General features: G+C 38.3%; 1 protein-coding gene across 1 annotated transcript; it reads right to left on the bottom strand.

Annotated features, from left to right (window-relative positions):
- Positions 1-19: 19 nt before the first annotated feature.
- On the bottom strand, positions 20-26,110 carry LOC309382957 (acyl-CoA (8-3)-desaturase-like). Its single transcript, XM_081934947.1, has 11 exons — positions 26,000-26,110; positions 24,141-24,338; positions 23,665-23,766; positions 21,870-21,998; positions 20,234-20,294; positions 18,313-18,386; positions 16,794-16,891; positions 15,567-15,663; positions 1,781-1,860; positions 1,535-1,660; positions 20-337 (listed from the first exon to the last, which is right to left on the bottom strand). The coding sequence occupies exons 1-11, from the start codon at positions 26,060-26,062 to the stop codon at positions 226-228; spliced, it is 1,140 nt and encodes a 379-aa protein (XP_081791073.1). The 5' UTR covers positions 26,063-26,110; the 3' UTR covers positions 20-225.
- Between the last annotated feature and the right edge of the window lie 1,231 nt (positions 26,111-27,341).

The raw sequence follows: 27,341 nt of genomic DNA, 5'->3' as shown, positions 1-27,341 counted from the left end.
CAGAAACAAAGCAATTCAATGAAAAGTATTAAGAAACTTTATTTATTTATGATACATCGAAAAGCCAGAAGCAAGAAAGGGGATGGGTGTTGCTTGCAATGCTAATACTCATTAGGAAACATGCCAAAAGTTGAGCCAAGGCCAAAAGGCTCTCCAGCATTCTGTTTCATTCACAAATTATTCTAGGTTTTCTATGCCTGAAGCCTTTCAAGGTCCATCTCAGATCTATCTTGTCTCTTCACCCTTCTTCCCTTGTTGAAGGCAGATTTTAGGATTTTGTGTTTTCTGTTCAAGATAATATGCTTTGAACCATATTTCACCCGCAACCTTCAAGGAACTGAAAATAACAGAAAGTAAGTTTCTCTTCCTTGCCATGAGAGTTAAGTCCTACTTAGGAAAAGCCTGCCCCTGATTCAAGCAGAAAAGTGAATTCAAGTGCAGTAAATTGAGGACACAAAAAGAGTAGCACAAAAATCTCTCAGTGAGTGATACTTATCCTTTTAGGTATTTGACATGTCTTGACAGTATGCTTTATAATAAGGGTGAAATCCAGGAGGTTCTGGAGAACCGGTAGTGGAAATTTTGAGTAGTTTGGAGAACTAGAAAATACTACCTCTGGCCAGGGCCGGATTTAGATGAAAGGAGGACCTAGGCTATTCCACTTATGGGGCCCTTTCACCTCCCATTTTTAAGTTTGTAAATTACATGAGAGATAATAAAATACATCATTACTGTGATATATATCGATATATTAAATGAAACATGTTGCAATTGGTACTAACCTTTATAAAAATGTGGCAAGGATAAATAAAAGGCCCCTCTTGATCTTGAGGCCCTAGGCTGAAGCCGTGTTAGCCTATAGGAAAATCCGGCCCTGCCTCTGGCTGACCCCAGAGTGTGGTGGGAATGGAGATTTTGCAATATCTTTCCCCTGCCATGCCCACCAAGCCATGCCCACAGAACTGGTAGTAAAAAAAATTGAATTTCACCACTGCTTTATATGGAGTTATATAAAGTCTGTATACTTTATCTAAGCACCCAAACTTCATAGTCATGATGATAGGGAGAAGGCAGAGTCTGCCTATCTTTAGGAGGCCATCTGGGTGTGCAATTTTCATGCAAGCAATATGGAAACAGTTTGCCATTGCCTGTTTGATGTTAACTGATAACTGATAATTTAATAATAAATAATTTTATAAAAGATGCATGTGATAGAACACATGCTTAAGGACTAGCATCTCTCTATCTCTCCTATTAGGCTTATCTTTATTCTTAACGGATCTACATCCAAAATCTTTCTTCTCATTAACAGTTTAATACTTTGCACACCAGATCTCTTTTGCTCAGTTGATATATTCACATGTATATAAGTATGTCTATATAATTGCATGTTCTCCTTTCCCCGACTCTTGAGAGCAAAACCACGCAGATCCTTCATTTGATTTGATTCATTTGATCTGTTGGGCTAACCTTTATATGTTGAATGTTTCCTAGATCCCCAATTCCTCTTCTGGCCTGATAGTCTGATACTTACTACACAATGTCAGCAAAGCCAGCGAAGAGAGGTTTTGACTGATACTCAATACCATGTTTAGCACACATGGATTTCACCAAAGGAGCCACCTTCCAAAAGTTGTGCCGAGGCATCGTAGGGAAGAGACTATAGGCAGAAAGGAAGGCAAAGAAGTTGTGATACTTTACTATCTTTTTGCCTTATTCAAACTATGAAGCAGTTTCTCACTGATAGCTTAAAATCTTATTGCCCTAAATCAGTACTCACTGGTGCTCAATTTGAAAATTCAGGTGCCCCGTTACCCAGTCATTGAAAAAAGATTGATTCACATTGCACGTTGACTGAACCTGGGAGAAGAGAGAAAGACAGGTTTTAGTCCAGACATTCTGTGAATGAAGGAAGATCAAGCAAATGTCCACAATATATATTTATATTTGTTCATGATTTATATTTATATTCATGTTGGTTTGTTTGTATGTATTGGTCTGTATTTATTTCTAGACAAATATATTGAATTTTGGAAATCTTAAATTATATTACCCTAATAGTAGAGTTTAAATACTCATTTGTTATCAAATCTGATAGTCACCAGAGTACAGCTTTGAAAATATGGACAATTAAAATAGAATTATAGTAATATACTTATTTTTCATTTTGTGAAACATTTCTTTTCAATAGTAATTTTCAAAGCTTCCCCTTACTTATTCCAGACTGAACCAAGTTGTCTGGTATGATTTGAATTCACAGGCCTCCTTTTCTAAAAAGAATATCCTGGGACAGTTGACATCATGGTGAGAATGGCTGGAAAATAGCGAGGCTCTGCTGAGCCCCATGAAATCCAACCGGTAAATGCTGATGGGAGACCTTATAGCTATCCTGGAGGGACAGTGAAGGAAGGAAAGGCTCTTTGCTGACCTTGAGAATCTTACAATTTCCTCGTTAGGTGCAAAGCAAGCTCTCCCGAATGACAGCAGGGGCAACTGCCATTTTTGGGCGGTCACGAAGGTGGGGCAACTGGGACAGTAAAATTTGTGCAGGAGTGATATTGAAGAAGAACAGTGTGGTGGCTGTGTGAGAAATTTGTGTTTTTTTAAAACTTCTGTCAGAAATGCCCCTTTCTAGAAAAGATTGATCAACAGTGGGGCTGAAAAAGAAGGGGGTAGTTTTGTCAAGCCTCCACCCCCTGAAACAGTGGCGGATAAGCACAGAGCTGAAAGAGATCCAAAATAAGATATATTGTTTGATTATTTGGATACTATAAATGCCAAAAGAAGAAAAGCAGAGTGGCCATCTAAGGATTTTTTTTAATAATATTTTTTTATTGTTTTTGTCTTTTCATCACATATTACAATCTTTATATCAACAGTTTGTACAATGTTACATCGTCGTATCTGTATATGATTTCCCCTCTTTACCATTTATTACATCATTATATCATCTTATCTATACATTTTTATGCTCTTTTACATATTTACCTACTTTTATATACAGTTCTATGTTTATTTATGTATATTGTTTTCGGCTTAATTATTTTTCTTATTTTCCAACCATTCATACCATTTATTCCAAATTTCGTAGTATTCTGATTCTTCTTTGTCCTTTAATTTTAGGGTTAGTTTGTCCATCTCTGCACAAGCCAAGGTTTTTTTTATCACTAATTCATCCGGCGGTATATTATTTTGCTTCCAGCATTGAGCAAAGGCTATTCTAGCTGTGGTTAATATATGTGTTAGTAGATATTTAATTTTTTTTGTGTAGTTCCCTTTAGTTATTCCTAGTAAGAAGGTTTCGGGTTTATACTTTATTTGTTCCCCCGTAATTTCTTGGGCCCACTTCCAGATTCTTTTCCAATATTTTTGCGATTCCAAGCAGGTCCACCACATGTGGTAGTAGGTCCCTTGTTCTTTTTTACATTTCCAACAGGTCGGTTTCAGTATTGGGTACATTTTTGCCAATCTTGTTGGTGGTAGGTGCCAACAATAAAACATTTTGTATATATTTTCTTTCAGTGTTGCTGATCTCGTTAATTTATAATTTGTATTCCAATTTTTTTCCCAATCCGCTAGATCTATATTATAACCAAAATTTTTGGCCCATGCTATCATATAGCCTTTAACTATTTCTTCTTCTAAGTTTATTTCTAGCAAATACAATACAATACAATACAATACAATAGTAGAGTTGGAAGGGACCTTGGAGGTCTTCTAGTCCAACCCCCTGCCTAGGCAGGAAACCCTATACCATTTCAGACAAATAGCTATCCAACATCTTCTTAAAGACTTCCAGTGTTGGGGCATTCACAACTTCTGGTGGCAAGCTGTTCCACTGATTAATTGTTCTAACTGTCAGGAAATTTCTCCTCAGTTCTAAGTTGCTTCTCTCCTTGATTAGTTTCCACTCATTGCTTCTTGTTCTACCCTCAGGTGCTTTGGAGAATAGTTTGACTCCCTCTTCTTTGTGGCAACCCCTGAGATATTGGAACAATGCTATCATGTCTTCCCTAGTCCTTCTTTCTCTTAAGCTAAACATACCCAGTTCCTGCAACTGTTCTTTATATGTTTTAGTCTCCAGTCCCCTAATCATCTTTGTTGCTCTTCTCTGCACTCTTTCTAGAGTCTCCACATCTTTTTTACATCGTGGCGACCAGAACTGAATGCAGTATTCCAAGTGTGGCCTTACCAAGGCATTATAAAGTGGTATTAACACTTCACGTGATCTTGATTCTGTCCCTCTGTTGATGCAGCCTAGAACTGTGTTGGCTTTTTTGGCAGCTGCTGCACACTGCTGGCTCATATTTAAATGGTTGTCCACTAGGACTCCAAGATCCCTTTCACAGTTACTACTACTGAGCAAGGTATCACCTATACTGTACCTGTGCATTCCATTTTTGTTGCCTAAATGTAGAACCTTACTCTTTTCACCATTGAATTTCATTTTATTAGATAGTGCCCAATGTTCAAGTTTGTCAAGATCCTTCTGTATCTTAAGCCTATCTTCTGGAGTGTTGGCTATTCCTGCCAGCTTGGTGTCATCTGCAAATTTGATGAGTTCCCCATTTATTCCCTCATCCAAATCATTGATGAAGATGTTGAAGAGTACTGGGCCTAAAAAAGAACCTTGGGGTACTCCACTGCATACTTCCTTCCATGTAGATGCAGTTCCATTGAGAACTACACGTTGAGTGCGGTTGGTCAGCCAGTTACGAATCCATCTGGTGGTGATGCTGTCGAACCCACATTCTTCTACTTTATCTAGTAGTAGGTTATGGTCTACCTTATCAAAAGCCTTACTGAAGTCCAAGTAAACTATATCGACGGCATTCCTCTGGTCCACTAATTTTGTCACATTATCAAAGAATGCAATAAGATTAGTCTGGCATGATCTGTTTTTGACAAATCCATGTTGGCTTTTGGCTATTACTTTGTTTGCTTCTAGGTGTTCGCAAATTCGTTGCTTGATTATTTTTTCCAGAATCTTTCCTGGTATTGAGGTCAGGCTGATAGGTCTGTAGTTTCCTGGATCTAATTTTTTCCCTTTTTTGAAGATGGGAACCACATCAGCTCTTTTCCAGTCCTCTGGTAGTTCCCCGGTGCTCCAGGATCTCTGAAAAATATAGTTAAGTGGTTCTGAGATCTCGTCTGCTAGTTCCTTCAGAACCCTGGGGTGTAATCCATCCGGTCCTGATGATTTGAACTCGTCTAGGGTAGACAGGTGCTCACTTACCATTTTCTTCCCTATTTCAATTTGTGTTCCTAATCTGATTTTTGTGGTGCTGCTTTTGATAGGTTGGACTGTTTTATTCCTTTCTGTAAAGACAGATGCAAAACATGAGTTAAAAAGTTCTGCTTTCTCCCTGTTGCTTGTCACCTTCTTGCCACTTTCTCCTAGCAATGGACCAATTGTTTCCTTAACTTTTTCCTTTTCCTTTCCTTTCCTTTTCCTTTTCTTCCTTTCCTTTTCCTTTCCTTTCCTTTACATTTTATACAAATATTTATACATTTTCATTATAAATTTGTTTTCTGGGCCAATTAAGATTTTATCTATTTGTTGCAGTTCTGTATATATTCCATATTCTTTTATATCTTTTTTATATCTTGATTGTAATTGGAGGTATGGCCACCAATCTATATTGATATTGTTCTCTTTTAGTTCTTGGTTCTTTTTCAAATTCCCCTGGTTATCTAAAATTTCACTATACCTAACCATTTTTGATAGATCTAGCGTATTGGGGTGTGTCATGGCTTCCATGGTGGAAAGCCATGCCGTTATTTTCATATAGTGTTTTGCTTTAATTTTGTTCCAGACCTGAATCAATGCTTCTCTAATATAATGTGTATTGAAATATTTTTGCTTCTTTTTACTCTCTTCCCATAAAAAAGTGCCATCCTGTTTGCAGGTCATGGCCTTCTATTGCTAATATTCTTTTGTTTTTTAAATTTATCCAATCTTTAATCCAAATTAGTGCTGCTGCATTATAGTAGAGTTCCCAGTCAGGTAGCCCCATACCACCTCTGCTTCTATCGTCCTGTAATGCTTTCAGTTTTATCCTAGCTTTTTTCCCTTGCCAGATGAATTTTAGTATTATTTTGTTCAGTTCGGTAAAGAATTTTTTCTCTAGTTTTATGGGGATCATTTGAAATAAATATAGGACTCTTGGTAGTATGTTCATTTTTATAGTTGCTATTTTCCCCAATAACGATAGTTGTAATTTCCCCCATAGTTCTAAGTCTTTGTTTATTTGTTGCACTAATTTTGTATAATTATTTTCTTTTATGGTTGAGCACTTTGCAGTTAGCCATATTCCTAAATATTTGACTTTCTTTACTACCTGGAGTCCTATTGTTTTTTCTAATTCTTTGTCCCGTTCTTCCTTCAGATTTTTGGTTATTATTTTGGTCTTTTCTCTATTAATTTTTAGTCCTGCCACATCTCCATATTTTTCTAGTTCTTGCATTAACCTGTTCCCTGTTTCTAATGGATCTTCTATAATAAATACTAAGTCATCTGCAAAGGCCTGTATTTTGTATTCTTCATTTTTAATTTTGGTTCCTCTTATTTCCTGATTTTTTCTAATTCGTATCAGAAGGCTTTCTAGTGTCAGAATAAAAAGCAGAGGTGATAGTAGGCAGCCCTGTCTTACTCCTTTCGTTATTTCAAAGGACTCTGTATTTTCCCCATTCAATAGTATGTTTGCCTTTTGGGTGGAGTATATTGTTTCTATTAATCTTTCAAATTTATTTCCTAAATTCATATTTTTAATTTGTTGTTTCATGTATTGCCAATTTAAATTATCGAATGCCTTCTGTGCATCCAGGAATACAAGTGCCACTTGTTTCCCTGTATGCACCTCATAATACTCCAAGATATTAGCTATTATTCTGGTATTGTTTCTAATTTGTCTTGTTGGGAGAAATATATTTTGATCTGGGTGTATGTAGTCATTTAATAATCTTTTTAGTCTCTCCGCTTTTATTGTTGCAAATATTTTATAGTCCGCATTCAGCAACGAGATTGGCCTGTAATTTTGAATTTGGTTTTGGTCTGTACCTTCTTTATATACTAATGTAATGTATGCTTCCCTCCATGTGTTCGGTATTTTTGCTTTCGTCAATGTTTCGTTATACATCTCCAGCATTAGGGGTTCTATTGATTCATTCAGATCGTTTATCGTTTTGTACCATTCTGCTGGGAATCCATCTGGGCCTGGTGTTTTATTATTTTTCTGTTTTTGAATTGCCTGTTTCACTTCAATTTTTGTTTTTTGTTTTGTTAGCATTTCTTTCATCTCTTCCGGTATTACTGGGGATTCTTCTCTGTTTAAATATTCTTGTATTTGTTTGTCATCTATTTGTTCCCCCTTATATAACTTCTCGAAATATTTATGTACGATCTTTTTTTTCCTTCCATTGTGTGTTGTAATTCACCCATTTCCTCCTGGAGTTGATATATTAATCTTTTTTCTCTTTCTTTTCTCAATCTATAGGCTAGCCACCTCCCTGATTTGTTTGCTTGCTCGAAAAATTTTTGCTTCGTTAATTTTAAGTTTTTTACTATTTCTTCCTGGACTAATATGTTTAATTTGAGTTTCGCTAGCATCCACTCCTTTCTAATTTTGTCACTTTGTGGTTTGTCTTGGAGTTCTTTTTCTAGATTCTCAATTTCCTTCTCTAATACTTTCTGTTGTGCCCATTTTTCTTTATTTCTTTTTGCTGAGTAAGCTATAATGTTTCCTCGTGTATAGGCTTTCATAGTGTCCCATAGGTTTTGTATTGATGTCTGTTCTTTTGTATTTTCTTTAAGAAATAGTTCCAACTCACTCTTACACTTTTGGATAAATTCTTTTTTTTTTTTCCAGATTTAATGTCCATCTTCGTCTAGTTTTTTCCCCCACTTTCCAGGTTATTTTAATGGGATTATGGTCTGGCCAGGTGTTTGGTAGTATTTCAATTTTATGTACTTCTGCCCCAATTTCCCCGTTCATCCATGCCATGTCGATCCGTGACCATGATTGGTGTGGATTTGAATAGAAGGTAAATTGTTTTTTATTTGGTTCCATTTTTCTCCAAATATCTATTAAATTTAGTTATTCCATCATCTCCAAACACGTTGTTAGTAGTATTTTTTTTTACTTTTAGTTTTTTTGTCACTTATATAGTCTTTATTGCTATCTGCTATGGCATTATAGTCTCCTATTATACAAATGTTTCTTCCTCCAATTTCTCTAATTTTTTCATGTAATTTTTTATAGAAGTTTTTCTGGTCTTCGTTTGGGGCATAAATTGCCACCAGAAATAGTAGTTTTTGGTTTATCCATATTTCTAATATTAATATTCTTCCCCTTGGATCTGCATAGATTAAACTTGTCTTTATTCTCTCTTTAACATAAATTGCTAATCCTTTTCTTTTTTCTTCTGATGATGCTGTGTATAGTTTTCCCAGTTTCGGACATTCTAAGTATTTTATATCTTGTTGCTTGATATGTGTTTCCTGTAGGCATATTATGTCTGCTTTTTGTTTTGTTAATTTTGCCCAGATGTGTTTTCTTTTTGTTGGTGAATTTAAACCATTGACATTTACAGATAATAGTTGGATTTCTTCTTCCATTTTCCTGAATCTCTACTTATCCTTATTTTTATTTGCCTCTAGTTTCTTTTTGACTTCTTGTTTTTGGTCTTACTTCCTCTTCTTTCTGTTGTTCTTCCTCTTCCCTGTTACGTCCAGCCTGTCTTCCCTCCATTGCCTTTTGTTGTCTTTTCTCCTTTCTTCTATATTCTATCTCCTCTTCTGTATTTTGCCTTTCTTCCGGATACATTAATTGCTCGTATAATTCCTGTGCTTTTTCAAGGTTGTCAATTTTGATTCTCTTCTCCTGCCATGTTACCAACATCCCCTCTGGTATTAACCATCTGAATAGTATCTCCCGCTTAATTAATTGCATCGCCAGGAATTGGTAGTCTCTTCTCTGTTCCCTCACTCTTCGTGGGATTTGTTTTAGTATTAGTATCTCCTTCCCCTTGTACATCATCGGTTCGTCTCTTGTCATTTTATATAGTATGTCTCTCACTTTTTTCCTCGCGAACCTGATGTGCACTTCTCTGGGTAGTTGATGTTTCCTCGCATAGTTGGTGGTAACTCTGTAGATGTCGTCCAATTCATTTATGATCTCTTGCTTATCTCTGTTTAAAGTTTCTGCAATTAAGCTGGACATTATCATGGTTAAGTCTTCATCTTTTGCCTCTGTCACATTCTGGAAGCGAAGGTAGAAAGCTGCTCGGTCCATCTCCATGTGAATAAGCGATTCCTCTAGATTTTTGTTTGATGCTTTCATTTGTTGTTCAACCTGGTTTATTTTTATTTCTGTCTATTCTGTTCTTTTTTCTACTTCTGTTATTGATTGTTCATTTTTTCCCAATGCTTGTTGTATGGTTTCCATTTTATCATCTAATTTCTGTATGTCTTTCTTGACTTTGCTTTTCATTTCACACATCTCTGCTTTCATTTCATTCATATCTGTTTTCATTTCATCATGGTTTTTTGTTGCTGTTTCTTGGAGTTTTAGCATAGTTTCTTGAATGGTTTGCAGCACTGTCTGTATGTTTTCAGTATTCGACCCCGCATTTGTTTTTTCTGTTTCATTCATTTCTTCTACTGATCCTTTGGGTGTTGCGGGGGGGGGGGGGGCGTGGATCCCCTTGTTGTTGGATTTATTGCAGGGTTGATGTTCGTCTTTTTACCAGTTCTTAGTGCTGTTGACGTTATATTTGCCATTTCTCTTATAGTTTTATCTTGTTTTGAAAGTATCTTGTATATATTGTCCCAAATTGGCATTCAATCTTTCCCACCCCTTTTTTTCCCTTGTATTAGTATGTCCACAGTAATCTTAACATACTATATAAATTTTAAATAATACAGTATAATAGTACTAATATACAATAATATCTAGAGGTGTTAGCAGAAGGGGTTATATAGGCAAGGAGGGAGGACAGGGGAGGGTCTCAATGTTTGTTCATATTAACATCTACAATGCTATATTTTAAGTACCTCAGTGCTTAGATTGTTCCTTAATAATATTGAATTTTAACATAGCATAGGCATGTAGCATAGGTATAATTTATCCAAATTTATCCAATCTTATTATAAATAAATAGAGCTATTTATCTAAGGATTTAATAAACTCTTATTTGGATTAAAATTTGGTTCCAGAACTGAAAAAGAATATGGTGTAAACAAAGGAAACTAAGAAAGAGAAGTAGAAGAGAAACAGTGCAACAGCGACATCTTCTGGCCAGAGCAAAACCCAGAGGGGGAAGTGTGAAAAAGTAGAGGGAAGAAAGTGTGGATTAGAAATTAATCCTGAACAGTATATTGGAAACAATGTTACAAGACTATCATAAGAATTAAATAAATTGTCTGCACCTGGAATTTGTTTACTGAAAAATTTACAGAGAAAGAGAGTGGAAATAGTGTACGCTGTAAACACTGTATCTCTTTGATTGGATACAGACACTAGTGGCTGTATAATTGAGCAACTGGAATTGTGGAATAATAGAAATTGCTTAAAAGATAAAAGAAGAATTCAACATCTCAGCTTTTAACATCTTTCCCTGTAGATCAGTGGTTCTCAATCTTCCTAATGCCTTTAATACAGTTCCTTATGTTGCGGTGACCCCCAACCATAAAATTATTTTCGTTGCTACTATGTAATTGTAATTTTGCTACAGTTATGAACCGTAATGTAAATATCTGATACGCAGGGTGTATTTTTATTGCTATAAATTGAACATAATTAAAGCATAGTGATTAATCAAAAAACAATATGTAATTATATATTGTGAAATAGTTATTTCTAATTACAAATAAATGAAATTTTGTCTTGAAGCATGGTGTAGCACAGGGGTCGGCAATCTTAAACACTCAAAGAGCCTTTTGGATCCGTTTCCCACGGAAAAGAAAACACTGGGAGCTACAAAACATGGGTGTGGCCAACTCAACATCACTCCTTCTCAGTCACATGACATCCCCCCTCCAGACAAGCCTACCCAGGTTTCATGGCTCAGTGTTTTCTGTGGGAATAGGGTCTCTCTCACTCCTCTCCCCCTCACTCTCATTTCTGATTTTCTCTAATTTTCCTCTCCCTTTCTCTTCTTTCTTTCTTTCCTTCCCTTTCCCTCTTTCTTTTTCTTTCTTTCTCATTGAACATGATAGCAAATCTAAAATAAAGTTATTAATTGTAGGAAATTGCTTCTCTGTCATCTTTTCATAGTGAACTCTAAGTTGATACCGTGTTTCCCCAAAAATACGACAGGGGCTTATTTTCTTTTGCCCCACGAAATATGCCCTTGGGCTTATTATCAGGGAGGGCTTATTGTTTTGGGGCTGCCGGGCGGCTGCTCCCTTGTGAACTGGCTCCCGAAGAGCCGGGCACAGCCTCAGGGGCGAAGCAGCCATGAGGTAACCATGCTCACGAGCAGCCGCCCGGCAAATCCCCTCTCCAGCCGGGAAGAGCGTCATTCACTGACCTAGGGGGTAATCCCTAAGGTGCCAAGCCATGTGGCGCTCTGCCCGCCCTCCAGCTCCCGCGGCTTTGCACATTCGGGATACCCCCTAGGTCATTGCATGGAGCTCTGCCCAGCTGGAGAAGTGGGTTGCGCGAGCGCCTGTTCCGCCCGCAGCTTCACCAAGCACTTGCGCAGCTCTCCCAGGCCACCGCCGCTGGCTGCTGCTGCCTGCCACCGTCCCGCCACCACCCCGTTCCGCTCCGCGCATAACTTCCAAATCCAAAACTCGGGGCCGAATGTTCCAGTATCGGACGCTCTAGGAGTGCTCTCTATGGTGGGCTGGCTGCCGGTCAGAGAGTCTTCGGGACAGAGTCTTCCAGTATCGCCCACTCTAGGAGTGCTCTCTATGGTGGGCCGGCTGCCGGACAGAGAGTCTTCGGGACAGAGTCTTCCAGCAGCCAGCCCACCATAGAGAGCACTCCTAGAGCGGCCGATACTGGAATACTCGGCCCCAAGTTTTGGATTTGGAAGTTATGCGCGGAGCGGAACGGAGCGGCGGCGGGGCGGCGGCGGGCAGCAGCAGCCAGCGGCGGTGGCCTGGGAGAGCTGCGCAAGTGCTTGGTGAAGCTGCGGGCGGAACAGGCGCTCGCGCAACCCACTTCTCCAGCCGGGCAGAGCTCCATGCACTGACCTAGGGGGTATCCCGAATGTGCAAAGCCGCGGGAGCTGGAGGGCGGGCAGAGCCCCACATGGCTTGGTACCTTAGGGATTACCCCCTAGGTCAGTGAATGGCGCTCTTCCCGGCTGGAGAGGGGATTTGCCGGGCGGCTGCTCGTGAGCATGGTTACCTCATGGCTGCTTTGCCCCTGAGGCTGTGCCCGGCTCTTCGGGAGCCAGTTCACAAGGGAGCAGCCGCCCGGCAACTCTCCCCTTCAGCCAGGCAGAACGCCACTCCCCAACCTAGCGGTATCCCGAAGGCGGAAAGCAACGTGAGCACTCCCCCCCCAGCTCCTGCGACTTGGCGCTTTCGGAATAATGCTAGGTCAGTGAGCGGTGCTCTGCCTGGCCGGAGAGGGGGGTTATTTTTGGGGGTGGGCTTATATTTTTGCCCACGCAAAAATGTGGCATGGGTTTAGTTTCGGGACAGGTTGTATTTTCGGGGAAATACGGTAGAAGCTGGCAAGATTGTACTAACAGCAATAGGATATATATATTGATTTCTTTTGCATTTGACAATATAATACGTTATCCAAAATTATAAATAATCTTATTTTCAGCTGCATTTTTGGGGGGCCATCTCTGTTATTTTCTTTTTTAAAAATCAGACTTGCTTCCAATTTGTGCCTTCTGGCAAACTGCAGTTTTCTTGGCAAGAGATCTAGCTTGCCATTGCTTTCGTCATAGGTCTGAAAAAGTTAGTTTCTTTCTTTCTTTCTTTCTTTCTTTTCTCCTCCTTTCTTTCCCCCTGATTTTTCCCCTCTCTTTTCCCACGCTCTCATTCTCCTCTTTCAGCTCTCTTTCATTTCTTTCTCCCTCTCCCCCTTCTCCCTCTAATTTGTTTCCATCTATTTTTCCTCTCTCCCACTCTCTCCTTACAGCCCTCTTTCATTTCTCTCCTCTCTCTCTCTCTCTCTTTCTCCCCTTTTCTCTTTCATCTCTTTCTTGCGCATGCAAGCAAAATACTCTCTTGGACCGAGATCACAGCGGCAGGGACAGCAACTCTTTCCACTGCAGCCACTGAGAAGTAACTAGCTGGCTGCGCTGCGCAGGAGAGCCACGCTGTGCAGGAGACTCCTCAGCACCAGACTCAGGTCAGCGCCAGCCGCGCTCCCCTTCATGATGGCTCGGGAAAGATCTGGAGCAGCCATCTCTGGATGCAGAGAGGAAAGAGTTCCAGAGCCCTGTGCAAGGAGAGCCCTGTGCAGCGCAGGAGAACTGGAACTCTTCCCTCCCTGCACTCAACCAGCTGCTGCTGCTGCTGCTCTCAATTCCCCCACTTCCTGAGCCAACACAAAGGGGACAGCGGCTCGTACCGACCTGAATCTGTCGCTCAGGAGTCTTCTACGCAGCATGGCTCCCCTGTGCTGCATACCCAGTTACTCACGTCATTGCGCAGTGGCGACAGCGGGAATCGTTGCCCCCTCCGCCTTGATCCTGGCTCAGGAGGGTATTTTGCTTGTGTGCGCACACAAGAGATGAGCAGCTAATGATCTCCCCCTTGGATCCCGGCGGAACTACGCGGAATTCAGTGGAGCAAGGCCTGGGCTGGTGGGGGGGGAAGCAATGTCAGGTGGAGACTCGGCGGCCGCCACTGCCTCTCCTCAGCCGTTGCCCTTCTCACTGCCCAAGCCTCCCCCTTTGATGCCGCTCAACCCCGGCGAAGGCGTGTGCCCTGTAGGAGCTCCTGGGCACGAACAGTTACTGAAAAATGCCTACATGAGAGGCCGGCCGGACTAGCCTGCTGGGAGGCCCATCAGTCTTCTGGCAAATCTAATTCTGGCGTACGGGGAACCCGAGCCACTCCTTCCCTTCGGGCCGGTTTCTCGCAAGCCTCTCCACGGGAGGCTCCTTGGCAACCCTTGTGAAAAGGTTGTTCAACCCCCAAAGGGGTCGCAACCCACAGGTTGAGAACTGCTGCTTTAGATTCATATGAAATGAGAGGCATTTTAAAGGAGGTGGGTGTACTTTTCAAAATGTAATGGACATGATGCAGTAAAGTTTTAAGGGGACTATGGGAAAAATGGAAAATTCCATACAAGGGTTAATGAGCGAAGATCAAGTTGCCCAGGAAAATGAGGAGCTAACAAAAGAAAGGGAAAAGCCAATAAAAGAAATGAAAAAGGGGGGAAATAAAGAGGAGATGAGAATAAAAATAATAGTGGTGGATGAATTAAAACAGGGGAGAAATATATTAGGAAAGTTGAATGAAAGGATTGAAAGGAAGAAAAGGGCTGGGATAGAAAGCTTAGAAGTTAGACAGCGGAAAAGGGTGGAGATGGCAGGAATATTTAGACCAAACATCCAAGAAGTAGATATAGATAAAATTAGAGATGTAAGGGAGGAATATGGGAGGCAGCCCCCCCCCCCCCCAGCATAGCAATTAAATTATCGAGGTGGGAAATAGATAATGGTGAGATTATTTTTTTCCTTCTCTTTATTGCCTGTTTGGACTTGCCTTTCCTTTTCCTTTCTTTTCTTTAAGGCATAGCAATTATAAAGTTGAAGCAGGCAATGAGGTGATGAAGGGATGATTTTCTTCTCTGTTGTTACTTTTTAGTTACTCTTCCCTATATCTCCCTCTATTTTCTTTTTTCTTTTTATTTCCTTTTTTTCTTTTCTGACATAGGATATACTTAATTTTATATGTTATTAACTGCTAGATAAGAGAGATAGAAGTTAGAAAAGAAGATATATTAAAAGATGAAGTATTAAAGAGAAGAGTTGTTAAAGTACATAATGCCAAGTATTACTGTTATTGCATCACTATGTTATTACAATATTACTATTATGTGGTAATAGTGGAGATAAATGTGACAACAAAGACGAATATTATGATTGTTTAAATGTGATTGTACCCAGACAACCCACTGTTTAATAAAAATTGGATTGAATAAATAAAATAAATAAAACTTGGGGGGAGGGGAGAATATCCTGATCTAGATGAAAACCAGATGCTGGGAATGGAAAATTTTCTTGCACTGGCCAGTTTCTATTTCAGTTAGTACTATTATCTTAAAATGAGGCCAAAGAATATTTGTTCTACTCATCTCATTTCCATTTTTATAAAGTCCAAACAAAAGCAACGTCAATCATAATCTATAAGAAAAGGCATAGCATTTCTAAACACACTTCAAACTTTTCTATGATAGGAAAAGCACGGTAAAAGAATTAATAATAGGTAAAAATAACTTCCAAAAAGGAATTCAGTTTTCACATGTGCAAATTATAATTGATTATTATGGATCTGTGAATTATTGTGATATAATAAAATTACGCAGACAAGCTAAAATTTAATCATATACAGCCATCAATTTTATCTCCCAGATCTCTCTTACCTGTGTAGAGAACCAATCCATGTTTTTATCATGATCAATGGGCATAGGAAGATGACTCGTCTGTGATATCCATGTAAATATAATACTCTCAAGAACACTGAGAGACAGAAATGAGGCAAAGTCAGGCAAATTAGGCAAAGTGAAACTATATCTACACAAACAAGCCTTTAAGTAGAATAGTGGGACAAATTTATTCGTTTGTTTGTTAGGCTTAGAATACAAGACATTTACTAGACCTAATGATGCCTTTCTATGGAAATCAATACATTTCTAACACTCCTCCAGTGACAATGAGCCAGATTCAAACCAAAGATCAGGACCCCCAAACTTTCTGAGTTGGTGGACAAATTTGGAAGGTTGACCAGATACCGTGGAAACTGATCCCAAATGGAGACTACAAAGTGGCTTGGCTTTATTCCAGATAGCTATTATAATGGCAATGGTAGAATTGAAGCCAACACATATGGAAGTAAGGAAAATGATAATCTAAAGCCGGGATGGTGGACTTATAGTACGGTGCCACAGGTGGCATGCGGAGCCATTTGTCAGGCCATTCGAGGCGTTGCCCTGTCAGCTGGCCAGCGTGCATGTGCGCGCTGGCCAGCTGAGTTCAGCCTTTTTTAAAGCCATTTTTCACCCTCCCCAGGCTCCAGAGGCTTTATAGGAGCCTGGGGAGGGTGAAAACAGCCCCCCCCCAAGAGGCCCTCTGGAGGCTTCAGGAGTTTCCTTGAAGCCTCCGGAGCGCAAAAAACGGGCCCTATGGGCAAACAGGAAGTTCGGGAATGGACTTCCGGTTTGCTCGTAGTGTGGTTTAAGCCCTCCGGAGGCTTCAGGGACTTTCAGGAGGCTTCCCTGAAGCCTCCAGAGGACTAAAAAGGACCCTACAAGCAAACCAGAAGTCACTTCTGGTTTGCTTGGATGGTCAGTTTAAGCCCTCCAGAGGCTTCAGGGACCTTCAGGAGGCTCCCCTGAAGCCTCCAGAGGACTAAAAACCACCCTATGTGCAAATCGGAAATGGGGGGAGCACCTCTCTTGCGCACATGTGCACTGGGTGATCATGCATTGCATTATGGGTGTGGCACGCCCACGCATGACCCCTCCTGCATTTCCCCCCCCCCCTTATGGCACGCGAGCCAAAAAAAATTGCCATTGCTGATCTAGAGAATAGTCAGGGTCTGGGAAGGGATAGTGAAACACAAAGAAAATAGTATATATGATGAACAGTACTTCAAAAGAAAGAGGTATCCCAAAACACCCTTGAATCCCAATATGGGGTTGAAGGCAAGAAAGAATCGGATAAAATATGCCAGAGCCCATGCCATTTCCTGTAGAAGAGAAGAGAAGGAATGAAGATTAGAATAGCATCTTTCCTTGCTCCAAGTAGACACCCTACATGGAATCTTACTCAGATCCAGATGTATATCTTCTGGAAACTCTGCTCTGTTTACTGCCCATTTTGACAAAACCAGTTCTACCCTGGGTTCTTTTTTAACGGATTGACAGATTTAACTGATTGAAAAGAGCCATAGAAAAAATTCACTAGACAAGACTGAGTATGCTTGTGGTTTTTTTTTTTTAAGTACAATATTTTGAGCTTACGTCATTCCAGAAATGATAGAGATGGAGAGAAGTTTCTTTGCATGTTGTTATTAGGGGTTTTTTAATTAGTCAGGGAAGACAAACTTTTTATGTAGTGATTATCAATACAAGAGACCAGGTGTGTGTTTAAGCACCAGTGTTGCTGTGCATGTGGACCTGTTTGAGCTCATAAAAAACATTATTTTCAATAACTGATATGTTTATGTGATATCAGGTGAGAATGTAGAGATTTTATTAATTTTGATTATCCCACAAAATTTCAACCATTTTTAATTTGTGTACTTGACAATAGTGCATGGCAAATTCCCATTTTAAGCAAAGCTGGAAAAGTCTTGTCTCCCATCTTCTATATTAGAAAAAAATAAGTCCAAACCCATTTACAATCCCTCTAGATATTTTTTTTAAAAAAAGATGAACCATAACTTTATAGTTGTATTCAAGCCACCATAAATCATTTTTAATCAAAGCCCTCATAATCACAATGTCAACTTCTAAAGCATTGCCATGACTATTATCAGGCTGGCATGGAGGGAGAAATTCCATGCATGCCTTCGGCCAGAGTCGGATCTCATGTCTACAGCCTAGTTGGAGAATATGAGTTATGATGCAGGACAGAAGGGAGGGGATACAGGGGTAAAGTTCAAACGCAATTAAGTGAAAGCAGTTTTGGCTCCACAGGAGTCCACGCCAGAATGTCGATCCCAATAAATGATTGGATTTCTTTTGAACTTTGTCTTGAGGCTCATAAATTAATTTGGCCGTCTTCTGGGAACTTCACACACTACTTGAGAAAACTAGATTGTAATTCTTGTACATTCTTAGTTCAATCAATGTTATTGTCCAGTTGCCTCTAATGTTTCCCCAACATGCCTTCTATATATTTATTTTCCCAGGCAAAAATTGAATGCCTTCTTCATAAAAGGCCTTTTGATAGTCAGCAATAGTTTATCTGAAAGCACTTTGGAATTGGCATTGATTTTCCCATTAACAATATCCCCATGCAAATTTTTATAAGCGTCTAAAATGGTTTAGCCTTTTCAAATCCTCTTAAGGAAATAAAATTCTAAACCTAGAAATGTAACATGGGGGGAGGGGTGTCTCAGTATTTTAATATTTAATATTTGGTAGGGATTATTTGTGTACTCACCCTCCAGAGCTTGCGTTGGAATATAAAGTACAATGAGTAAACTTGAAAAGTTGGCACTACGATCAGTGGCAATGCTGGAGAAGGAAACAAGATGCATATAACCATTAACTGTCCTTTCTAAACATAAAAGAAGCAACAACCACACTCCTGAAATGATTTGTATCTACCATTTTATTTAACAATTATAATTGTACTTGAGAATCTCATCATCAAAAATAAATCAACTCCAAAACTTCTATGTGGCAGACACTGCCTGAATTGTGCCACTCAAACTATTTGTGCTGCCTCCATTAGAACCAATTGACTAAAATACACTTGAATGAGCTAAAGGAAACTCTGTTATTCCTTGTGATAAGTGGACAATACTATCTTACTCCATTCAGATTTATTTAGAGGAAAGCCCTGGTAAATCCAGTGAGACCAGCTCTCAAGTGTTTATATATTCATTCATAAGAGACATCTTGTAAAACTGCCCATCTTGTAAAATACAACTCTGGGTGACTTACAACAATATAAAACCTAAAACTAGAGATAGGGCAACCTACTAGTATATATAAAGAGAGCAAACCCCACTACTTCTAGCACCGATGATGTTACCAAATTGGGTAATGAAATGTCTGCAAGAAAATTACTGGCCTCAAGCAGCACACAAATATTCTCTTCTATTGAAATCACCTGAATAAAAGGCATTTTTCCTTCAAAAGAGGGGAGGGGTTAATAGTCCAGAGGAAAAGAAGCATAGGGGCACAACAAGGAAAGTTGCAAAATACAGAATACAATATTGTAATAGAATATAATAATTGTAATAATTATAATAAATGTAATTAATGTAACAATATAGAAATAGTAATAGAATAAAATGTAAAGTAGAGGAAATAGGAAACATACTTACACTTGTAAGTTACAAATTTTACGTTTATAGCTTGGGTTTTTTTCTTAATAAAATATCTCCCTAACCTTTATAGGAAGGTTTTTTTTTAAACTTGTTCAGTCCAACAAGTTAGTGGTTCTTGAAACTCAGACTCAACACTTAATCTAATTGAAGAGAGTTTTTTTTAAAAAAAATACTTATGATAGAGATTCCCTCTGAACTGCTGTAAGCAGTTAGTTGTGCTGCCACTAGCTTGACTGGCTTCAATAAAGGATGGACCAAGTCATGGAGTTCATGAGATTCAATTGTTATTAGCTTGGATGGCAGTGTGGTAGCCTCTGAAGGACATCTGAAGGAAGACCAGTGGATATCCTTGGTTGGTTATTGTGAGAATTGACTGCTGAACTTGATGGGCCAAGGATTAGATCCAGCAGGCACCATTTATGATCTTATGAATAAAGCAGTTTCAAAAAGAAAAACAACTGCTGGTGAAGAGGTTGGACTATATTCTCCATTATGTTCCTGTCTCTCTTCCATGGCAATTTTCTTCCACTGTAATTTGATTTATGGATGCTCCTCAGTTGTGTCTATAGAGCATCAAATAATTGAGCAGTTGCATGAGAAAGTGCAATACCCTCTCCAGGTTGGCATTTCTCTCTTTGCACTGTTTAGGCATAGTCTGTTTCTGAAGGTATGGACTGAGAATCAGGATGCCTCCCTCCACCTTAAATATGTAGATTAAACTCATGGGAATCTGTGTGTTCTCAGAAAGGAAAGATTTCCTCCTCATTCTCTGCAATGTTCTGTAGTTGCTACCACGGCTCTTCTTCTTCCCTCCTCCTCTTTATCTTATCATTATCATTTATCTTATTAAGAGTTGATATTAATCTAAACTGTGGGGGGGATTATGTAGAATGCATATATATAATCTGCCCATGAGCTCATGGTTGAAAAGATAAGAGTCCAAAGATGATGTGAAAGTTGTTTTTTTGACAGAAGAAAAAGTTCATTTGGAGTTTAACAGGAGGTAGGGGGAGAAAAGATACTCACTGAAGAAAAAATATTGATGCTGATAGTTATAAGGCATGTATTTCTTTTTCTGCAAACCCAACTGCAAAAGAAAGGCATGAAAAAAGCAAATAACTTTCAATAGGTAATTATAACTTAAGGCTCCATTTCTATAACATCCTTTTCATCTGTTCTGTGAAATAAATTCTCAGGCAGGAAAAAAGCAAAAAAATAAAGTGAGATGTACATAGCTGTCACAATAATAAATTGTAATTGTGGTAGTTAAAATAGATTGCAGTTTTATTTTCAAATATTCCAGGTGCAGAAACACATGGCAGAGCGAGATATCTTTTAAAATTAAGCCCTGCATAGAAATACAGAAAGAATAGTCTTAAACTTAGATTTCTTAGTCAGGAAAGGAAGCTGTCCCCTTAGGTAGCAGAAACACTAGATAAACTTTTACTAATCTTCCCATTAGTAGAAGGCCCCAAAGGAAAGTATTACTGATGGACCTGGATCTGATGGGTTCAAAGTGTTCCATTGTCCCAATATCAGCTCTTCAGCCACACCATCCTATAGCCACCAAAATAAATGTCTTGTCTGGTTTCAGAAGAGGTGAATTAAAAAGGGAATCCAGAATTTCAGCTAAATAGGCAGCTTCTTCGTTTTGGTATTTTTACTGACTGCCACATCCTCAGAACCTCACAACCATCAGAGATAGAATATTTTCTACCAGTATTTCTGCTTGTGAGGCATAAGTAATTCTATATTTTCTTTGTTTGAAGAAACAGCCAAGGCAGAATATGCTTATCAAATCTGAAACAATCCACTGAGATAATTCACACAATAGTCAATCCAATCCATAACATTAACCAGAGAAAGAGCAAAAGGGAACAAACAAAGAGATGCTTAAGCTCCATACCACCCTCCATCTTTTAATCTATCCTATTCCTATACAAACTGCCAGGATTTTAGGACAGGAAGACAATCTGTTACTTTGCTTCCCTAACACAACTTCTCAGGATTGCGCTCACATGGCCATAAAAACTTGCTGCTTTCCTCAGAATCCTTTTGTACATGATTGTTCAGTCAATCCCGTGAGCTAATTCCCTCAATAATCCAGTTCATAATATTCATCTATAGCTATAAACTACCATAAGAGAACCAGTTTTAAGGCATCAGGCTAGAAACTGAAAAATTGTGAGTTCTAGTCTCTCCTTGGACAATGCCACCCAGCCTTAGAAAGCAGAGGTCCATATGAGTGGTGGGATTCAAACTTTTTTTACTACCGGTTCTGTGGACATGGCTTTGTGGGCATGGCAGGGGAAAGGATATTGCAAAATCCCCATTCCCTCCCCACTCTCAAAATTTCCACTTCCGGTTCTCCAGAACCTGTCAGAACTTCCTGGATACCACCTTTGGTCCATATAGAGAAATACACTTTTGTTATGGCCACCTTGGGTGAACATTTTGTCCAACCCTACTAATCTACTATCTCAATGAAATCTGTCTTATCAAACGCTGCTAATAAATATAAATAATAAACCCAGTAGACTGTGTTCAACTCTAACAAATTGACAATGAAATGGCTTAACAGTTGCTATTCTGAATGCTGATCTGAAAGGAGAATGGCCAGGGTTCAGTAAAATCTGTTCTCATCTAAGCAGTTGCTTCTTACCTCCAAAGAAAGTGTTTCCCCTAATGACAAAATAAAGGGATGAAATGAAACATCTGGGTCCTTCTCGAAACAGTTGGGTTTAGCATGATGCTGGGAATGGTGCAAAGACCACCAATTAGCTGAAAGCCCCTGTAGAGGAAGAGTGAAAGAAAGCATTCAGGCTCTTGTAAAAGATTGCTTGACTATTTAGTGCTCTGCTTTGAAGAGGTAATACAGGGGAGATTCCACTGAACCTTTGAATCAGATTTTCAAATAACTTTGAGATGTTGAATCAGCTGACTCTGAATTATCTTGGAGAGGTTCAAAACAGTTTGAAGATTAAATGCACTTTTTAGCTTTGAAGAATCTCAAGTATTCATTGCATATGTGGACAAAACTGGGGGTTAATTTTGAGTACTGTAATAAATTCCCTGATATTAACATGACTAGGTGGCAAATGCGTTTTATCACCTTTCAAAACCCTGCCTGTCAAAGCACTGGAAGAGGTGCTGCTCTGCTATTTAGGTATTTAGAGAGATTCACGTATGGGGAGAAACAGAAAACAAAATAGAGACCTACACCTATTCTGCTCTATCTCTCTTTTAATGAGTCTTACTTTTTCTTGCTTCCATACCATTTTATTCTTAATTTTTCTTCAACTCACCTGTAGTATAGTCCCTATTAGCTTTGGGTCCAGTATTTTCCTTCCTTTGTCACTGGCATTTAATCAGGCTTATTGATCAGGGAATTTTATCACTGGCATTTAATCAGACAAAAGCAGGTGAAAATAACACCTGATATGCTCATCTAATTTCACTGATAATTTTGATACAAAGATTTTAATAGCAGTGTTAGGAAATAGATTATAGCAAAATGATAACATTTGTTACTAAGAATGTTCAAGCAGTATAAAAAAAACTAGGCATGCAACAGATGATATAGGATTTACTGTAGATATAATAGATTTAAAATAAAGGACAACTTGTAATCTCATTATTAGATGCTGAAAAACTTTTGATAAAATACACAAAGAATTCATGTTTATTATCTGTCTGTCTGTCTGTCTGTCTATCTATCTATCTATCTATCTATCTATCTATCTATCTATCTTTCTTTCTTTCTTTCTTTCTTTCTTTCTACCTTTATGGCTGTGTGTGTATGTTCAAGCATAACTCAGGAATGCCTTTAGCAATTTCAACCAAACCTAATACACAGATGACTTTATGTCTGGAAACTCTGTTGGGGTAAGACACCCCAACATCCCCTCAGTGTGTGAGTGTGTGTGTGTGTGTGTGTATTCTAGCATCACTCTGGAATGCCTGGGCTGCTAAAATGAAAAAAAAAAGAATTACATCTATAGTGTCAAATCACAGTACTTTTGAAAGTGGTAGTTTGCATTTTGGATTCAAGTTCTCTTTAAGATACAGCCTATTGTGCCTTAAAATGGCATCTAATGTACAGCACAGTGCAGTTGCCATGGTAACAGCTTCACAGTACTCCATAAGGGGGCTTCTTTTGGTAAGGGGTATTGGTTGTAAATAAATACCCAGGGAACGCCGGTTTATCAGCTAGTATTAAATAGATTTGAAAATCCCTTGGAATTCATAAAATGGATTAAGAATATTATATCTGCTACTAAAGTAAAATTTAATGACATTTTCTCCCACTTTTCCATAATTTAGAGAAATTAGAAACAGATAAATAACACAACACATTTGATATATACTCATGAAACTTTTTCATTTATATTTGTAATATTCCATATTCTTTCCCTTCAATTCCGTGGAACATTCTAAGAATAATATACCTTACTTACCTTTAAATGGCACATTACAAATTCATGAAAATGGTGGTTCCATTTTGGATTACTGAAGACTGAAAGATGTCCCAAATCATGTTGTAGCCAGCCTGCTTGAGACTAAAAGAAAAGGGTGATTCGCCACAGAAGGACTACCTTTTGTGTCACTCCTACAACTTATATCCAATGGTAATAGCTATGCAAGAACTCCTGGGATAGATAAAATAAAGATTCATTCATTCTAGGATTTTTTTATTCAATCAAAGGGGCAGCCACCCAGAGAAGCATTCCAAACAGGATAGGCACAAGAAATCAATTCTACAATAGAACCACAGATGTAATTGAATGCAAGCTTCTCAAAGCGCATGACAATTGAATATGTGTTATTTTCTTTATAAAGAAACTATTTTAACTTGGTTGAAAGACAGTCTGCTGTAGGAAGCCAAACTAGCGGAAAATGCAATTTTAGCTAAAAATAAAGGCAAGAATATTACCTGAGCAAAGGTCATCAACACTGTGGCAATAAGAAAAGATGTCATAGATAGTCCAAAATACCACAAAACAAACCAGCCAGCAGCATCCAGTACTAAAATATGCAGAAGCATCAGGAAAAAGAACAATTGGTTTGGCTTGAAGAGTCCCATCTTTTTAACAGTGGACAGCAGTTCCCGAAAATCTTCTATTAATAATTGCTATGGGGAAAAATTCAGAAAATTTGCAGGAGTTTTGACTTTATGGATACAACATAGCTAGCCAGTGGCATCAACAGTTAACATCAAGAACTCTTGGTGTAATTGCCCTCCAAATATCCTTTTCCTTCCAAACTTTTAATACTCTTTCAAAAACATTAAATGCGGAAGAAAACAAATGAAAAATGGTTGCATAAATAAACTATTTTTCTACTTAGTGACTGCTAGACAAATTAGAGCTCATGTTTGGGATGCTAGAAATCAATGCCTATCTTATTTAATAATCTTGGCAAAAAGCACTAATGGGGAAACAGAAACAGGGGGGACGGAGGGAGATATATATATGATTTCATGGTATAGCTTGGTATAGTTTGGTAATGTATGGCTTTATTGAGTGTCCACAAGGCAGCACCAATTTATATATTCCTCCAATGCACATACTAATCTATAATTGGAGAATTACTAATTTAAGCAAACCACTGACTGTTGTGTTATTCAGTACTATTTTTATTTGTATAATTATTGTAAACTATTGGCACATTACATTCATTTATAGAATATATTTGTACTATATTTCAATTTCATTAATGTTTACTTAAATGTAGTATTTTATTACAATTATAAAACATGCAATTAATATTATGAATTAATATTAATTATTATTTCTGATTAACTGTTTATTGAACTCAATGGGGCTCTATTTACCTACTTTAATCACTTCATACAGCTGCCCACTCAATAACATTTAGCAGGTTACATCATTAGAAACCTATTGGCCAGAGGTCCCACCACAGGACATTCCCAAGCATGATCAATGCTATTTCAGGGCTCTGCCCACGCCTGAAATCTGACTTAAAAGGATCCAGATAAACCATTTTCTCTGGACTCCCTGAGGCTGCATTGCAATCACCTGCTTGTTAATCTTAAGAAAACAGGCTGGGATTAATTAGGCAGAGGCTGAGGAAGGCAGCCCAAAAGAACTGAGTTTACTTGCCCAATCTGATAGCCAACTACACTTTTAAAAATACCTTGGATCTTGTTTGACAGAATCAGATGAAAAATCATTTGATATGACATAAAATTAGGTTGCTCTACATGTGGAGGATGAAAAGGGTAAAACTGAGTACATTCACTCTACATTGGACACTAACTGGATATGTCTTGTTGAGATGACAGAAGCGTCATCGTGGGGGGAGGGGTTGTTTGGACTCAATTTGAATCTGTGGAGCCTAAAGAAGCAAACAGGGCTATCTCCATGTTATTCTCATCTGTGGATTAGAGTCTTGCTTACTTAGTGGAAGCAGACAGGGAGATGAGAGGAGGCCAAGCGTGAGTTATAGTGAAAACATCCTCCAGATATATTTGGGAAGAATCAAGTGTGGCTTCAGGGCAATGAGGTGGAAAGAGGAAGGGAATGAAATGGCAGATATTAAGATCACTTCATAATTTAAAGTCGGCTGAAGGAAATGGACTTTTACTGTTTTTATAAATACCAGGAGACAATGCAGAAAGATTGAGGAGCACCTTATAAAATCTCTTCTGTTGCCCTTAGTAGCAGATCAGTTTTAATGACAAAAGTGATCTTTGAGTCAACCCAATAATAACTAAAGGTTTGCAGTTTAACACCATAAGCCACTACCTCAATTTTCTGTCTCCCAACTTACATTTTTACTGGGTTCAAAGCTGGGCTGATCAGGTGCCAATTCCCCAATCAAAAGTGATGCCATGTGCTTCCTTACTAGGGTCTTGTCAAGGTGAAAGGCTGTAAAAGGATCCTAAAGCCAAAACATAAAGAAAAAAGGGGAAAAATATTATAATAAAGAACCAATTTAAAGTCAACCTGGAAGAAACACGAGTTGAGCTGAGTTGGGCTGAGTGGTTATCTTTATTCTCTCCAATTCAAAGCATGACAGACGTAATTCCCAGGAGGTGCTTGACCAAAGATATTGAAACACTTGCAAGAAATTAGCTCTGAAGTGTCATGATTATAATTATTAGAAAATGATTTTGGATTCAAGTAAAGTCTGGAGCAACAGATGACAAAGAAACTGCAGTGTTTTGCAGAAAATATCAAAGACAGAAAAATGTATAAATCACATAATTTAATTGTTTAATACTTTCTTTCTAGAAAGTAGTATTGATAGATAAGTTTTTCTCAGCAATATAAACCAGTTTTACTGCTTTACTCTGCAAAGAGAATTCCTGCTTTTCTGTTCTCATTTTAATTTATAGCTGGAACATGCACAATTTGCTTAGTACTGCCTTAACTTTTATTTAATTTTAAAGTTGAGAAAAATATATACTTCTTTTTAAAGACATTAATCATAAGTATAAACATAAAGAATGTAAAATTTTCAAAAATACAATATGTAGATCAGGTAAACAAATGGAAGAATCTGCTTAAGGCTTTGAAAAATAAAAGGGAAATACAAAAAACCAATCAAAATAATGATTTGGATAATAACTTTCCACTGGATCTAAAAAAGAGATCTGCTAAAGACTTGAAGTATCTTTGATACAACAAGAAAGATAACATCTGAATGAATTAAAAACAAAGAGTGTTCAAAGTAAAAGAAAGGAATATAAAGTTGTTCTGTTTGATCAAGATTAAAATAAAATATGCTTTTTATAAATCGCTTGCAAGTCTTTATGGGCCTTTTGCTGACACCAGGACTGAAAGGTTGATCATCTATTGTTATACATATAGAAGGATGGTTTTGGAAAAGATAGACTTTTTTTGTAATTTTATAACAGGTAATAAGTTATCAAATTTCTTTTTACTTGGCATACTGAAGATTGGAAGTCACTTCTTTAAATATACTTCTTTTCTTTTTATTTCTTCTTCTTCTTTCCCTTTTGTTTTTCTATTTTTTCTTTCCATTTTTTAATGTATGTCAATGAAGACTCAATCATCCAGGCTAAAGGTGTCTAAAGGTGGAACTGGAACATGGAACGGAACAAACTTTGTTAATCTGAGATGTTTCATTGCTAAGCCAAACATCTTCA

The sequence above is a fragment of the Natrix helvetica genome, assembly GCF_964273705.1.
Source record: "Natrix helvetica genome assembly, chromosome: 1".
Taxonomy (NCBI): domain Eukaryota; kingdom Metazoa; phylum Chordata; class Lepidosauria; order Squamata; family Natricidae; genus Natrix; species Natrix helvetica.
The sequence above is the reverse complement of the archived record's forward strand: the minus strand, read 5'-3'. Positions and strand labels throughout refer to the sequence as shown.

Bases quoted from the DNA above. Each gene is read 5' to 3' on its own strand.
- LOC309382957 (XM_081934947.1), bottom strand. From the start codon at position 26,062: ATGGCATCACTTTTGATTGGGGAATTGGCACCTGATCAGCCCAGCTTT. The intron at 18,387-20,233 runs GTGAGTATCTTT...TTCCTTCTCCAG, and splicing joins GCATCAATATTTTTTCTTCA to CATTGCCACTGATCGTAGTG. The intron at 1,661-1,780 runs GTGAGTACTGAT...TTCTGCCTATAG, and splicing joins AATTTTCAAATTGAGCACCA to TCTCTTCCCTACGATGCCTC.